General features: G+C 49.1%; 1 protein-coding gene across 1 annotated transcript in view; it reads left to right on the forward strand.

Moving 5' to 3' along the window:
• Positions 1-12588: 12588 nt before the first annotated feature.
• Positions 12589-15720, forward strand: part of BICD2 (BICD cargo adaptor 2) — a 98175-nt gene continuing 95043 nt past the window's right edge. The window contains exon 1 of the mRNA XM_063347829.1: positions 12589-13055. Coding sequence (XP_063203899.1) covers positions 12816-13055 — 240 coding nt within the window. The 5' untranslated portion in view covers positions 12589-12815. The remainder of the gene's footprint in view (positions 13056-15720) is intronic.

Below are 15720 nucleotides of genomic sequence, written 5' to 3' on the forward strand. Positions count from 1 at the left end.
TTTGGCCAGCTTTCCCCTCAGGTAAGTGGGTTGCAGTGCCCGGGCAGGTGGGTTGTTGGTGAGCACCACCTTGAGTTACTACTGCTTGACTGTTTACACCAGACCAAAAACATAGTAGGTAAAAAATCTTTCTGTGTGGGGAATATGTTGTGCTGTAGAGAAGGGAAAGGAGGTATTTTTCCTTCTCCAGAATGCAGTTATCCAACTAGTAGAGAGGATAGCGGGCATGTTATTTGAACGGATAGGGGATATAGTATTTCAAGTGTTCAATGAAATTAAATTTTAGTCTTGTCTTTGAAACAAGTCACTTTTTTTTTTTTAATACAGCACATTTATTGATGAGAAGAATATTCTAGAGATTAGAATGTGAAATTGTGATTTTCCTGGATCTCCTCCTGGCTGAGGGCATTGCGACTACCCGCCAAAAAGCAGTTTCAAAGCGTGTTCTCCATACCTGGCTTACGGGTGCATGTCCCTACATTCGCTGGATTTACTGCATCTCCCACTGGCTTTAGCACTGCTGAACATCCAGAGCAGACGCGGAAATTCCAAACACACAGCACCTAGAATCCAGAGCCATTCCCAGAAATTAATACATACCTCTACGTGAAAGGTGTTATACTTCATAGCTGTTACATGGCTATCCCTGCAGATATCAAGCCATATAAATAGTAGTTATCTATATCAAATAATCATTATGTAGTTCTGGGAATGTTATCTGAAGACTGTCACACAAAGGCAAGGCATACCTTTCAGCAGATCAATTGCTTTCAGGGCTTTTTTTACCTGCAGTTTGTATTTCATGGGACTGACTCACCTTTTCCACAAAAGACCAAATGTACTTACTGGCCACTCTCAAACCCAAATTTCCTATGTGGTATGAGGGACTCTTGCGTGCTTTTAAAGAAGAATAACGCCTTCCCTGTATAGGTACCTTATACGAAAGCAGAATGTACAGGACACGCTGTGAAGCACACAAGGGTTAGCATCCGCACAATAAAAAGCCGGTCCTGCAGTGACATTTCATTTGGGTGTGCGACGTAACAAAAGAAGGTACACTGAGGTATACAATTTCCTTTAGGCTGGTTTAGGTTTAAGTTAAGTGACGTATGTCCAGTTAATGTGCTTTTATCTGGTTATGTCGAACCAGGAGATGGTATCCCCTTCCTCACTGGACTAGCAATAGTTAAGGAGCAAAATAAAACATTTCTCCAGCCCTCCTAGCTCCTGCATGGTCATGCAGACACTCAGGTAAGGAATTTTACTCATGTCAATAAGATCTTTGGAGTTATTCAAATACAGAACTGTTTGCAGAAGTTGGCCTGTGGTTTGCCTAAGCAGTGTTGCAGTTTGAGGCAGATAGTCGGGGTCAAAGCTCTGCTTTCTTTGTTCCTAGCTTTGCCCTCATTTCTGACATCCCCTTATTCCTAAATCCATGTTCAAAGCCCAACTTGATGATTCCAGTTGGTTTATTTAATTTTTCTTAATGTTTATTTCTTTGCACTGAATTATACTGTCAAGCATTGGAACAGGCTGCCCAGGGAAGCGGTGGAGTCGTCATCCCTGGAGGTATTTAAAAGATGGGTAGACGTGGCACTGAGGGACATAGTTTAGTGGTGGACTTGGCAGTGGCAGGTTTATGGTTGGACTCAATGATCTTAACGGTCTTTTCCAACGTAAATGATCCTATGCTTAGAATAAATTGCCATTTTAAAGATGTTACATAGCAGTACATAATCAGCTGGCCAAGTAAAAGATTTGGTTTACTCTTTTCTCCGTAAGGATGACTTCAGGAAGCAATGTGACTTGCCCATCTGCAAAAGGTCTACCGCAGTAGGAGTTTAATATTCAGTGCTAACAGGTAAAGATGGGGATGATGGATTTAGAAACATCGTAAGTGGCACTGCACTGTGCTGGGGACCATGCACCTTTGGGACAAAGAGAAGCTTTCCAGGTGACTGAAACCTGGTCCCTTGCACTCAGCTGAGCAGGGGAACATGGGAAGTAAGAAGAGCTTGGAAAGATGGGAAAGAAACAGAGCAAAACATATGGGTAAAATACTGATAAATACTGCACTCTTAAAAACTAATAGCCACAGCGACGTAAAAAATACAGCTAGTTTCAGTGAAGTGACAAATATGGGGAGCATCTTTTTCAAATGTGACAGATCTGGGATATGTATGGGATATCCGCATGGAAGGGATGCTTAGATGGAAACAGGAGAATGCCGGTTATGTTCTTGGCATCGTGGGCTTTCCATTCTGGTAGCACTTTGTCAGTGGACCTTCTAATTGTAATGATGTGCTACAATGACGATACAATTTGCATTTGTTAACCCCACAAGAATTGCAGTTATTCCAGTCAAGAACAGGACCAGTAACATTTCTTTTATTTGTGCTACGTGTTGAATGGTGTTACCTGTATAATAGTGTGAATTTCTTCACGACAGGGTGACAGAGGGTTGCGGTTCTTTGGACGTGGTTTCACATCAGGCAGTCTCCGGGTTCTAGCTCCTCCCCTCCGACTGCAAGTCTTTTTCCAGATATGGTGATGAAAGACATAGATAATGCTTTGGCCAGCTTACAGCCTTTCCTGACAGAAGAAGAAAGCAAAAGTCTAATTCTATTTTTGTTTGTATTTTTGCCCACCACTTTCTTTTTTTATGCGTTATTGGCAGCCCACCATCACATGGGGAGCTACCAAAAGAAATGGGGCATGTGCTCAGAAAAAAGCTCACCTCTTTCTGTGCACAGTCCTAGTGGCCAGTCTGGTGAGCTGACACTATGGATGGAGGCATCAACTCCCACTGACAGTGCTTAGGAAAAGCGGTGGTGCATCTGCTTTTACCTTTCATAGAATCATAGGGTTGGAAGGGACCTCTGGAGATCATCCCGTCCAACCCCCTGCCAGAGCAGGGTCACCCAGAGCAGGTGGCACAGGAACGCGTCCAGGCGGGGTTGGGATGTCTCCAGAGATGGAGACTCCACCACCTCTCTGGGCAGCCTGTGCCAGGGCTCTGCCACCCTCACCGCAAAGAAGTTCCTCCTCAGGTTTAGGTGGAACTTCCCATGCTCAAGTTTGTGCCCGTTACCCCTTGTCCTGTCCCCGGGCACCACTGAGAAGAGCCTGGCCCCATCCTCCTGACACCCACCCTTTCAGTATTTATAAGCGTTGATAAGATCCCCCTCAGCCGTCTTTTTTCCTGACTGAAGAGACCCAAATCCCTCAGCCTTTCTTCATCAGAGAGGTGTTCCAGTCCCCTCAGCATCTTGGTAGCCCTTTGCTGTCCCCTCTCCAGCAGTTCCCTGTCCCTCTTGACCCGGGGAGCCCAGAACTGGACACAGTGCTCCAGACGTGGCCTCCCCAGGGCAGAGCAGAGGGGGAGGATGACCTCCCTCCACCTGCTGGCCACACTCTTCTTGATGCACACCACGATGCCATTGGCCTTCTTGGCCACAAGGGCCCATTGTTGGCTCATGGTCATCCTGTTGTCCGCCAGGACTCCCAGGTCTCCTTCCAGAAAGCTGCTCTCCAGCAGGTCCCCCCCAACCTGTCCTGGTGCAGGGGGTTATTCCTCCCCAGGTGCAGCACCCTACACTTGCCCTGGTTGAGTTTCACAAGGTTCCTCTCTGCCCAACTCTCCAGCTTGTCCAGGTCTCTCTGGATGGCGGCACAGCCTTCTGGTGTGTCGGCCACCCCCCCCCAGCTTTGTTTCATCGCCAAACTTGCTGAGGGGGCACTCTGTCCCCTCATCCAGGTCATTGATGAATACTTTCTGTGGACTTAGCTTTGCTTATAGCAGCAAAGAATTTGACCGTTGGGTACACGCACATGCCTTTGAAGTACTGCACCCCTGGGGTTTTGTCAGTGTCAATGTAGGCTCATTCTTCCTTTTTAAGCAAGTCTCTCTGTAGAAGGGACCTGCCTTGCTGTGCACCGGTAGTATCTCCGGTGAAGGCAGTACAGCCACGTTTGTCTGTAAGCAGTGTTACAGCCACCTGCCGCACAGCCTGTGAGCGTATACCCTGAACCAATACACCCCTGCGTCTGCTTTGCAGATACACAAAAGCCACTTTGGAAAATAGTTCAGACATATAAAACTGCTGTAGCTATAGAAAGTAGCCCATTAAGGCCTAGTTGTCTCAATGGTTACATTTAACAAGGCGCAATTAACTTGGCACTCCGTTTCCTTGTTTGACTGCACCCTCCCATGGGGTCTCTGAACTGAGCAGTGAAGCATTTTATTATATTTTAATTGTAGATTTTATAATACCCAGTGAAACACTGCCCGTACCAACACATTAGTGTTAGCCCTTTTTATACATCTGATTTTTTTAGTTGCCTGGGGTTGCCTTCTTATGGATTTTGGAGTTTGATTGGGTTGGTTTTTTTTTTTGATAAGAGATATATTTAATCAGTTCTGGAAAGGCAGCATTATCTGAAGGCCAGAGCAGAGGGATAGACATCAAAGGACAAAGACTAAGGTATAAGTCTGTTTATTTCTAACCAGATGTATAAAATAGGAGCCTACTGTTACGATCTTAAAACCACACAGGATCTTAAAACCACAGGCTGAAGTTGAGCCCTGCCTCAGTTATCAGCTGCTGACATTGACCACAACGACACATTTTCCTTTCACAAAATTTTTAATTAGAAATAAGAGGAATTTAATAGGCATTCAAGTTGTCGCAGACGTCAGTGAAATCTGTGAATTCCCAAAACACGTAAGTGGAAATAACGTTCTCCAAAACCCAGCACCTTTCTGTTCCATAACTCGTTAGCGCAGTGCTAAAGGCACAGACTAATTCAGCTGGGTTCTGGATCACACCCTGTTTCCCTTACGGTACCGCTGCCGGTGAGCTGGCTGGCTGGCAGCTTTGTCCCGGCACACTGTGACCTCTCTGTGTGCTTCTGCTTCTTTCCAAAATGCACTAACTTTGCTCCGCTACCAGCCTACGCAACTTCACCAGCCTTGTGATTTTTCTTTGTTTAAACCTGATGATCTTGTCAGCGAGGGCCCTTATAGAACAGAGGAAAATAACGTCGAGCTCAGACCAATTGTGAATTATTTAGTTGATCAGCTTTTAAATGAATGAAATGAATGCCACAGCTAGGTTTTGGGTGTTTGGGGGCTTTTTTTAAGTTTTTCCTTAATCTAATCTAGAAAACTGGCACTGCGGAATGCTACGTTTAGAACAGGGCAAAGTGAACAGAGAAGGACCAACAGCCATTTCCCACTTTGTTGAGCTACTCAGCAGCGCAATGGGCATGTGAATGCATCAGCGAGAGATGTAAGTTACAGCTTAACTTCCCTGATGTGGGGAAAATGCTCTATTTTAAACTCATGCGTCATCTATTGAGTGACATTAAGTCATTCAAAATAGATCAAATTCTGGCCAAGAGGTGAGATGCCACAGAAGCGCGTTTCTTGGAAGCAGAGAGAAACTTTTGAAAGTGACTTTTACGTGAGCTTTGTCTTGAATCTAAAGCAGATCTGACGCACTTCCCAGAGGCTTGCTTTATATTAAGAAAACAGGCATTGCCAGGACGATATTCTAGCAGTGAGAAAATTATCCAGCTGCAGAAATGCTGCCTCACTGTTTCTCCCAGATTAGCTCTTCAGCGAAAATGATGGAGAAGGTGCCAGCAGCATCCTGGGACTCTGGCACGTTGCCGGGGTTTGCAGAAACACTCTTCAAAGGCACCAAAGCTGCTGTATCCCATTGGTGTTTTAAGAGCGTCCTCTCTGGGGCCAAACCCCCGACCCACTGATTTCAGGCACATCCCATCAATTTGGAGTAATTCAACTGACTTCAGTGAAATTCCTGATGCGTGTAACAACGCAGCCAAAAAGCAGGCTCTGGCTGTGCCAGACTCGCTTCAGAGCTTATGAGAAGAGGGAAAACATACAAATGTCTTTTCTAACACTGGTGGAAGTAAGTAGAAATATTTCTTACTTGTACAGAGAAAAGCAAAATCTGTCCCTGCCAAAATACATGCCGCATTTCTGTGTGTCCATCTAATATATAACTATATTACGCCCCTGGAGGTGACCTTTGACACCTGAGGCCCTTCTGAGTTACAGTAGGAAAATGAAGAGGGGAAAAAAAAAATGAGAGAGAGAAATAGCGTTGCAATGATCCACTTGGTTATACTGGTACACCCCGCTGTGCGGGCTCTAGTTTTGCTTCAGTTTAAACATGTGCCTAAATGATTTATCTAAAATGGAACAGGCTTGGTTTAAATCCAAATAAGGGCGTGTTTACCTCATCAAAAGAGAATGAGTAATGGCCGTTCGTTTACTGCTTGTCGGTCAGATTTGCAAAGATGTTGTAAAAGGGAACATTTTCAGCAGTGTGAAGCATAAACATGGTCCTTTCCTGCAGCTCAGTTGAAGAGGTCAACCACTTGGGATGACTTGGCCCTTTCTGCAGACCTACAGGAGGGGCTTCCTCAGGTGAATGAGACCAAGGAAGGAAAATGCTGAAGAGCGAGAGGATGCAGCATGGTCTAGAGAAGCTGTCGGTGGCTCTGAGGGAGGTGCTGGGCTTGCAGTACAGGTGGGAGGAGGAGGAAACGGAGATGTTTGAGGGGGGGGGAAATCCTCCCTTCCTCTCTGGCTTGTTCCCTCCTGGCAGAGTAAAGAAGTATCCTGAGCATCTGCTCCCTGCTGCGCCTCGCAGATGGTATGCCAGGCATACCATTATTTGGACCCTCCAGCCACGCCTTCTTCGGAGCTCCTGGCAGTGGGCCAGGCGCTTATCAGGCTGCACATCCAACCGCTCGGGCCAAGGCGCAATCCCCGCCGTTGTTGTATGCTCTCAAATCCAGCCCAGGCATTTCAAACGTCCAAAGTCAAGGCACCTCTTTCTCCTGATGCTTAGACATCTCAAGAATTCAGTTTCGTGGCAACCAGCTCTTAATTCCTCTTCTCATTTCTTGCATGCCCATGTTACCTCCAGCAGCTTTGTCAGCCAGTTCAGCCAGGAACTCACCAAACTCTTGAAAATAAATATTTACAAGCCACCTGAGCCTTTCAGGTTCTTATTTTGAAGCATGTTTAAGACCAGTCAATGCCATACCTTACCCAAACATCTAGCTAGTCACAAAGTGTTCTTGCCCCTAAAGTAATTCTTTTTTCTTAAATAGGAAACAAGAGTAGGAACTGGGGACCGCTTGTCAGGGTTTCTTACGGTTGTTTCACGGTCACTTTAAAGATTTTTGGTTCTGGTGTTTGCTATGGCTGAGCTGCACACAGATGCAGTGGATAAAAGGAGAATGAAACAATGTCGTGCTGTACCACCTCATTTGGGTACACTTCAACTAATCCAAAGGAAGATATAAAAATAAGGGCATTTTTAAAGATTCTCATGTCTGCAGTCATCCCAATTTTAGGCACAGGTTAGGTTGGCTTTCCACATTCATTCAGCAGGGTTTATCAGAAAATTCAGCTTGTTCCAAGCTGGTCGTGCCTGCAGATACCTGAACGTTTAGAAGCGTTGGATTAGAGTGCCTACACGCTTTGGGGGTTGGACTCGGGTTGAATAAAACTAGCATTGCAGGGCTTTGCCTTTGCTGCGATCTTTCAATCCGGGAAAAATTTTTCTATGGGTAAACTCCCACAAGGAGAAACACTACCCGACTTTATTTTAGTATTCGAGATGGCACCACCTTGTGCTCCGTGGTTAGCTTTAAAATCTCAGCAGGAAAAAAAGACCGACAGTCTGCCTTCTCCATCTATGGTGTAAGGCTTACAGCACCGTAAACACACTCGGCCGCGACACCTTCAGTCGGTGGGGTAACAGCTGAGCCTTTGCATTAGTGGCATTTGGGGGCAGTGAACAGTGCCGAAACGGGCAGCGGACCCTGGCTGTGCCCAGGAGGAGGCGATGGGCACAGGCCAGGCCGTGCTCATGCACTCATTGCGAGCTTTTATTACGCTGCATCGTTAGAGCGAACAGTGATGGGAACCTGAGCTGCTACAAGGCCACTCCAGTTTTCTGAAACTGTGCAGAAATGCTTTTGAAATAGCTATTGCCGTATTTATAATTGCTGCTGGATATTTGCCTTTGCGTCTTGGGCAGTTTATCAAAATAACAAAGCGTGCAACCTAGCAACAGATCTTACTTTTAAGAATGACCTAGAAAACAAGTAATTACCCAATGAAGTCACTTGCACTATGATGAGTTGATCAGCTCGTCTGTATTAATCCCCAAAACTGGTCAGGTCTCACAATTTACTCAGGATGTGAACCGAAGCTCTGTGTCCTGAGAGCAAGTACTTACGTGCAGATTTCAGCTTTGGAAAGGGAGGAGCACCAAAGGGCAGCTAATTTTGTTCAAGCCCGGGCTTGCAGAGAAAAACCTGAGCACAGTGAAGGCTCAGAAAGTATAAGGCAAAAGAAAACAAGCCAGTATTTATAAATTAAAAATATCTTATTGATGAATGAGTTGCAGATGGGTAAGATGAGCAATGCTACCTAGCAGAGGCAGACAAAAGAAAAACATAAAAGGCAACAGATTTGAGAAGAAATCCTAATACTTAAAAACAGTGTGTGGAGGTGAATCTGAGAGACAATGTTTTTATTTTCCTTGCTTTGGTTTAAAAAAGAATCAGGAAGTTTAAACCCCCTAAAAATGGTCTAGGTTGCACGGTGACAGTCATGGTGGTACAGCAGCATAAATAATAAATAGAGTGAAGACGCCTTTACACGAGGATTCAGCATTATGGAAACGGCCTCAAGTTGCGCCAGGGGAGGTTTGGGTTGGATATTAGGAAAATTTTTTTCACTGAAAGGGTTATCAAACATTGGAACAGGCTGCCCAGGGCAGTGGTGGAATGGCCATCCCTGGAGGTGTAGACATGCTACAGAGGGACATGGGTTAGTGGTGGTTTTGGCAGTGTTGGGTTAACGGTTAGACTCGATGATCTTGAAGTTCCCTTCCCACCTAGACAATTCTATGATTCTATAAATAGCATTACACTTTTTTGTTTTCCACATTAATTTCATCTGAAAACAGTGAGTTGCAGCTACTGCCATTTTAATGTGGGCATTTCTCAATAAATACATGGCGGGGACACTCTTTGAAAGCCACCAGAGCTTGAGCAGACAGGAGCAGGAGACAGCTCTGCCACAGCTGAGTGTGCCTGGAGCAGGATTTTAGGAGGTGAGGTCCAATCATAGAATCATAGGGTTGGAAGAGACCTCTGGAGATGATCCTGTCCAGCCCCCTGCCAGAGCAGGGTCACCCAGAGCAGGTGGCACAGGAACGCGTCCAGGTGGGGTTGGGATGTCTCCAGAGACGGAGACTCCACCACCTCTCTGGGCAGCCTGTGCCAGGGCTCTGCCACCCTCACAGCAAAGAAGTTCCTCCTCAGGTTTAGGTGGAACTTCCCATGCTCAAGTTTGTGCCCGTTACCCCTTGTCCTGTCCCCGGGCACCACTGAGAAGAGCCTGGCCCCATCCTCCTGACACCCACCCTTTCAGTATTTATAAGGGTTGATAAGGTCCCCCCTCAGTCGTCTTTTTTCCAGACTGAAGAGACCCAAATCCCTCAGCCTTTCTTCATCAGAGAGGGTTCCAGTCCCCTAATCCCCAGTGAAGGTCGCCTCCCAGGCCGATGGCTGCCTCTGCATCATACACCCTTCTGATGGGTTTCAAGGTATTCTGAGATGGTGCAAGATTCCCACCACAGAGCTGTGGTATGGTTTGAGTCGGAAGAGTTGTTAATTTACGCCTCATTTATGATATATTTTTCCGCCTTCCTAGTGCATTGGCTACAGCATGTTAACTCCCAGGGACACCTGTGTTGAGGGATTAAAAGTAACTCTGAGGAAGTGTTACTGACTTTAAGATGCACCTTCTCCCTCTGAGGACACCTGTTAGAGGCACCTCTCAGTATCCAAAACCAAATCTGCATGATTCGTGATGAACTAACTACCTGGATTTTAACGATCCCTTTGGGGTGTAATACTAGAATTTGCCAAGGTAGCACATTCCTTGAAAAAAAAAAGGTGAAAAAACCCCCTACGTTTCTAAAGGGAAAGCCCATCGGTGACTGCTGCGCCTGCCAACCGTCCCTCTTCTCCATCAGTCCATGGTGGGGCCAGTGTGAGGCAGAGACGCTCCTGTGCCGCCAGCCTCCCAGTTCTCTTAGGGAGTAATGGAGGAGAAGCAGATTCCCACAGTTTCACACGAAATGCGGTTGCCTGAAGGTTTTGCAGTCCGGCGGCCGTATGGTCCAAACCAACAATGGTGTCTTTTGCACCAGCTGGAAATGATGCAAGATCACAGGCAGCCCCAGGTAGTGCCTAAAAGTAACAGGTGCTCAAAGGTAACGAGCTTTGGCATGTGCGGCTGACGTGGCTTCAGAGGAACACCGAAACCCGACACCGCGCCAATGCCAGCGTATTCATTACAGAGTGAGTATGTGAGTATTTTCTGGCTTAGGCCAACCAGATATGTGTCTGCTATTAGAAAAAGAACTTTCCTGCGGAATTCTGAAAATAAAAAGCTAAAGCGATTTCACATACAACAACGTAGGCTGAGGACATCGACCTGCGACTTCTTAGATCCAGGTGACTGAGTGTTGCATTGGTGCTCGTGGGACAAATACATCCCTGCACGTGAGGCACGGGGAGCTCCAGGCAGCGTCGAGGCCCTTCAGAAAAAATTGTCTGAGGCAGTTTCATGACTAAGAGGCAGTGTTCAGATATTACACAGTTTATTCAAGGGACAAGGGTTTATATCTACCAGGACAGAGTGTGATGAACACACGCAGAAGTTGAAAGTAGCTTGAAAAAACCCTGCAGCTGTGAGCAAATACGTCGCTTTATGTTCTAGACCTTGTGGGGCACTCAAACCTGTAATTGTTTTTATCATGTTTGGCATTTGCTTACCAGTTCATTACCAATTATTTTTGACACTGGAAGAAACCCTGAGCCGCATGTGCTGCCCTAAAGGAGAGTGAAGCAGCAGGGGAGCCAGGCGAGCTCTCCTGCTGATGGGGGTGAAGCCATCATCTCCCCCGCCCTGGTGTAAAGCAGGGGCACATTCACACCGCCTTTATAGAGCTGCTTAGGAATTACAACGGTCCAACTAAGAGAGGCGTCAGCCTTCATTATGTTTTAGAAATTAATTCTACGCAACTTCTGTGCCTTTGCCACCGCACTTGCCCAATGGTGTAACCTGTAGCAACAGCTGATTACATTTTCCTACCAGACTGACAACTCCTTTTTCAAGCGGTGTGGTGAGGTTGCCCAAGTATTACCGTCTCACCATTATTCGTGCTGGCTGAACTTGCTGCGACATTTCCTTCCTTCTATCAGGCAGTCCGGCAGTATGTGAGCACCCAGTGGGTGCTCATCCTCAGTGTTATGGTCTGATAAATCCACAACAATTTACTGTTGTTGAGACACTTATTCTGTCACCTGATGACCCCTCCCCACTCGAGAAGGGGAACTGGGGAAAAACAAGGAAACACAAGGATTGAAATATAAATAGATGTAATAGGATAAGACTAAATAATTAACATTCGTAATACTAAAGAACCAGTATTGATCCTGATGCCAGTATAAAATACGCACGGACTGTTCCCAGCCCGTTCCATCAGCAGGAGCCGTGCACTCCCCGTGGGGACACCCAGTGTGGGACCCCGCGAGCGCTGGGGCTGCGGGAGGAAGGGAAGGGCTCGGGGCTCTGTCACCGGGGCAAGGAGTGCTCAGGGTGGCAGCCATCGAGGGAGAGAAAGAGAACTCCTCAGCAAACTTTCTAATTTATATTGAGTGTGCCGTTTGTGGTATGAAATAACCCTGGTGGCCAGCCTGGGTCAAATGCCCGGGTCTCGCTGCTCCTCGTCCCTGCACCTGGCAAGGCTTGAAAACACAGAGACCCTGAATCCCACATGCCACAGCTGGCTATAAAGTAAACATTTTCACAAATTCAAACACTAGAGTCTTCTAAAAGTGCGGTTCTCCCAAGCATTAGAAGGGAAATCAAGAAGAGTCGCTCAAGCCAGGATGCTCGGGACGGCGCTGGGGAAGAGGGTCTGCTCCCCCTCGGCGGACTGAGCACTGCTCGAAGTGGGAACGGATGTCAAACACCAGAAACAAATGCGACGCTCGCAGCCCTGGCGCGGGCTCGACGCCAGTGCGTGGCACATTAACCTTCCGTTCCGTCCGTGCTGGTGGGGCCTACCACACCCTCCCTTCTGGCAGCGGCAGCCATCCCGCCGCAGCCCCGTGACTTTGCCCCCACGCGTGGCTGCTGTCAGACCTCCCTGGCGCAGCCCTCGCCCTTCCATGCTCCGAGGCCTCCTGGCTCCCGCCCGTCCGGGATGCGGGGTGTTTTTGACGCCGCGGCGGCTGAAGGCCGTACCAGCCCGACCCCCGGGCCCGCTCCCGCCCCGCCGCGCTGCCGCCGCCGCCCGGCAGGGGCCGCTCTCTCCCCCAGCAGGCGCCCCCGCCGCCACCGCCCATCGCGGTGCATGCTGGGAGTTGTAGTCCAGCGGGCGGAGCGCCCCAGCCGGGCGGCGGCGGACGCGGACTACCGGCCCCAGCGTGCCGCGGGGCGCCGGGCCGGCCGTTCCTTTTGAATGATTTCACTACGGTCGGCGCTCGGGGCGAGTTCGGCGGCGGCGTGACGGGTTCGGCGGCGCGGCGCAGCGCAGCTCAGCGGGCGCGTCGCCCGTCGATGGCAGCACCAGCCGGCTCCGCCATGGCCGCCCGCCGGCCGCGCCGCTGTTAGGAGCGGCAGACGGGCTGCGCGTTCCCCCTTTCGCCCGGCCAGCTGGGACCCGGCGGCCGCCCCCGCCGACATGTCGCTGGCCATGGAGGAGGAGGAGTACGCCAGGCTGGTGATGGAGTCGGAGCCCGAGTGGCTGCGGAGCGAGATCAAGCGGCTCTTCCAGGAGCTGGGCGAGACCACCCGGGAGAAGATCCAGGCGGCGGAGTACGGGCTGGCCGTGCTGGAGGAGAAGCAGCAGCTGAAGCAGCAGTACGAGGAGCTGGAGCTGGAGTACGAGACCATCCGCACCGAGATGGAGCAGCTGAAGGAGGTGAGGCGGAGGTGGGGGGCCCGGCGGCAGGTGCCCGCCCTGCGGGCGGTTTGGGGACGGCGGGGGCGGGACAGATGGCCATCCCCGGAGCCCGGGGGTGGTGGGCTGCGGGGCCCCGGGGCTGCTGCGGGACGGCCGGAGGGTCAGCATTCCCCCCCCGCCCCCGCCGTTTCCTCGCAGAATTTGGAGGGGGTCGACCAGGCCTCGGCCTTGCTGCAGGCTGCCCGGTTAAAGCTTCCCTCTGCAGAATGACAGCTCTCGGGGGTGGGGGGGGGCGGGAAGGAAAAAAAAAAATGGAGGCTTTTCTGCCCCAGCCCCTCTGCTGCGCCAGGGGGACGTGGGAGGGAAGCTGGTAGACGCTCTGTTTTCCCTTCCCGTCCCGCTTCCCCTCGGGCTCCGCAGCGGGGAGCGGAGCAGCCGGCCCCGGGCCGCAGCGGGGAGCGGAGCCTGCCGGGGAGCGGAGCCTGCCGGCCGCCCCGGGGGACAGCGGAGCGCGCCGCCGGCCCCGGGCACCGAGCGAGCGGTGCTGGGGGTCGGGGGGGGATCCGGGGTGCTGGGGGGGCCGCCACATGCCTGCTGTGGTGTGTGTAGGGAGAAACCTTGCGTTGGTGTCAATGGCTCCCTGATGCGGACCACCACCGAAAGGCTATCGCGGGCTTCAGCTCACACGGCTTTGTTTTGGTGCGTTTCCCTGTTCTTGGCCTTTTTTTTTTTGTTTTTCTTTAAGGGGAACTTCAGATGTAATCTGTGCAGCGGAGCGAGGTTTGTCAAATCCTCTTTTCTTAGGTCAACTGGCGCTTACGTTTTTCTCATGCAAGACCTTCCCCAGGTCTCGACCACGGGAAAAGCGCTGCCTTGGGAAGAGTCTGTGCGCAGGGCGGCACTGACTTGCCGGGATACTTGGACACATGATTAGCTCTTCTGACGAGAGCATCGCTGATCCCCTGCCAGTCTACTGCATACTGTGTGTCCCAGGGGAACTTGCTTGCCTGCCTGTACGCTTGTTATTTTGGTAGCTGTTTCCGTGCAGGCAAACCCTGCGCTGCTTTTCGACTGATTTAGGCCTTGCCTTGATGGCAAAAGATCTGATGCAGCCTATAGAGGTGAATATGAATATACGTGGATTTATTTGTCCAGTGCAAACTGTATCCGGTGGGTCTTTGGTTTAGCTCATTCAGTTGGAAATGGACTTGAAGTAACATCAAAACGTGCTATTTCAAAGGGAAAGTAAATACTTGTAAATGGACTGGCACAAATTCAATTGAGTCTGTGGACACCCTCACTTCCTGTATCCCATGTGTTTTTTGGTCTTGTAAACAAAGCTTTATTCTGCTTTTATTATGTTAAACACGCATAAGCAAAAGAGGTTAATTACTTTAAATTACACGGCTCTGAACTTGTTAACTAAATATGCAAGCTGAACTCGTGAACTGCTATAACTAAAGCCACTTGAGACCAACAGGGTTACGGCAGCGATGCTGTGTGAAAGTCAAGGGTACAGGCAGCCTTGAAAAGAAGGTGAGAGCCAATAGACTTGTGCTAAAGGGACAGAAAAGTCAGTAAACCCTTTTAGTGGGTGGGATGGGAGACACGGCCTCGAGGGGTGACGGGACTGGCCCAACCCCATTCAGCAAGCCAGTGCCTGACCCGTGAATGGAAGCCAGATTGCGTCAGTCACTGGTAGTGCTTTATTCACTGGGCTGCGCTGCGTACGCTTGGGCATTACATGTTTTGGCTTTCAGGTGGAAGAAGGCTTGAAGACAACTTTTTTTCATTCTTTTAGGGCTGCAACACTTCAGAAGATTGTCAAAGAGATTAAAAAAAAAAAAAAAGAAAATGGCAGGATCAGCAATGATTCACTCCTTTTTGCTTTTAACTTTCTGAAGGATTTGCTTTGTGTGTACGTGTCCCGTTGTAATTAAGTCAAAACCTGTGAGGCAAACAATTCTGGGAATAGCTTGAGGACTCTGCTAGTTAGCCGACTAGCAGAGTAGGCTGGGGAAAATGGGGAAAAAGAATTGCTCCTCCAGCTTTCTCGTGATGCTTGTGGAGGAATCTGGTCTGCATTAGATCTTGTAAACCCCTAGCAGATGCATGAAGCATGCTCTCAGAGGAGGAGTTTGTCTTCTTTTTTGTTTATGCAACTCCTTGCTCTTCCCAGACACAGCTAGCGGAGCCTTGCGTACAAGGCTTGCCACATGTCAAGCTCCAATCTAAAGGGACTCCACCTTGGGTTACCTGAGGTTGTTCCTGGGGAAGGCATGGGATTGATGGTGGCATGTCTGACTCGAACAGGAGTGCTTTTCCATCTCTTGCTTCTGAACTATGACTTCACGCAGCCTTTTAAAATACAGCAATTCTAGCTTCTATAAATCTTGTTTTGTTGTTCTCTACTACATCTGGAGACCTCAGTAGTGGCACAGGGCCACGTTATGCTGAGTGCTGTGTGGACACACTACAGAGTTTCCTGTCCTGCTGGGTGTTGTAGGTTTGTGTAGGTTTTAATTTGTTTAATGTTATGAAGCACCCCATATCATGGCCTTGTTCATACCATAGGTAAATGGGCTCCAAGCGTGGTAACTTTGTAATGCAGTCTGTTGAAAGTACAGGTTTTTCTGCTCCAATAATCAGATCTTCCGTAGCTTTCTGGCCAGGCTCTCCTACC

Source organism: Chroicocephalus ridibundus, chromosome 10 (assembly GCF_963924245.1).
Source record: "Chroicocephalus ridibundus chromosome 10, bChrRid1.1, whole genome shotgun sequence".
Lineage (NCBI taxonomy): Eukaryota > Metazoa > Chordata > Aves > Charadriiformes > Laridae > Chroicocephalus > Chroicocephalus ridibundus.